The sequence below is a fragment of the Cryptomeria japonica genome, chromosome 7, assembly GCF_030272615.1.
Source record: "Cryptomeria japonica chromosome 7, Sugi_1.0, whole genome shotgun sequence".
Lineage (NCBI taxonomy): Eukaryota > Viridiplantae > Streptophyta > Pinopsida > Cupressales > Cupressaceae > Cryptomeria > Cryptomeria japonica.
Genome location: NC_081411.1, coordinates 577,070,493 through 577,071,656, shown reverse-complemented (window position 1 = coordinate 577,071,656; position 1,164 = coordinate 577,070,493). Strand labels below are relative to the sequence as shown.

The 1,164-nt window shown below is 40.7% G+C and overlaps 1 protein-coding gene across 1 annotated transcript; it reads left to right on the top strand.

Moving 5' to 3' along the window:
* Positions 1-213: 213 nt before the first annotated feature.
* Positions 214-807, top strand: LOC131073086 (uncharacterized). The gene has a single exon (XM_058009449.2). It carries the CDS (start codon positions 214-216, stop codon positions 805-807), a length of 594 nt encoding a protein of 197 aa, XP_057865432.2.
* Positions 808-1,164: the final 357 nt, after the last annotated feature.

Below are 1,164 nucleotides of genomic sequence, written 5' to 3'. Positions count from 1 at the left end.
GAAGCTCAACCCACAACCCCCTTGTGGGTCATCTTTGAAAACATATACCACCACATCTCATTTGGTGTATCTAAAAAGAAAGAAATAATAGGATTTTCCAAGATACTGAAGCTTCTGTTGAGTCGGTCTTCTTGGGTTTTCTCAAACTTCTATTAGAGAATCTATCTATTACTTCATTTAAATTGCCCTCCAATCCACCATCCACCTCGAATAATGATATTGCGCGCAGGTAGAACCTCTTGCCCTCCTTTGCAACCTTTTGATAATTCTAAATGCATACGCAGATTGAATACCAAATGGAAGCCTCCCAATCAAGATTACACCAAGCTTAACTTCGATGGTGCTGCAAGACTTGGTATGGCTGCCGAGGGTAGAATTATTAGGTCCCCTACTAGGGAGATGGTTATAGCTTATGCTAGTAATTTGAATGGATTCTCAAGTAGTCAAGTTGAAGCTATGGCATTGGCCTGGGGCCTCTATATTGCACTCTCCATTGGCTTTAGGGCTATTGCCAAAGAAGGTGATTCCAAACTAATAATTGATGCTATTAAAGGGCTAAATAGAATCGATTGGTCAATTGATATTATCATTAGAGATATATTCAGCTTATTATTTTCCTTTGACTCATTCTTAGTGAGTCATATTTATAGAGAGGGTAATCAGGTGGCGGATGCCATGACAACCCTTGGACTCAATGGGGAAAGGCTAAAATGTTGGAGAAATTACACCTCCCTGCCTCCCAGCATTAGACACCTTATTGAGCGAGAGATAAACAATGTAATTCCCAATGGATGTGAACTTCATTAAGCCTACTCCTCTCTTCCCTTGAACTGCTAGAGAGCGAGAGCGGAGGAAATTTTCAAATTTTAATAAGTATAACTGCCTACCATGTGGCTCCAACAGGTATCTGAGGTGGACGACCACCTATTCCACGAAGCGTGACACCCCTCTCGTAATAATTCTTTGGCACTACCTCTTGTATTTCATGATGATTCAATCCACTTGTGCAAGGATTTATAAGGTTCATATGAAAGATTGTGTGTCTGGAAGGCAAGTTGGGGATTTTTGGGCACGTGGTAGCTTGGTTAATGATGATTTTTCATGCTCCGACTTCGAGATGACATTTATCATTTTTTATGTCTCTTCAAAAGGTTGGGGGTACTC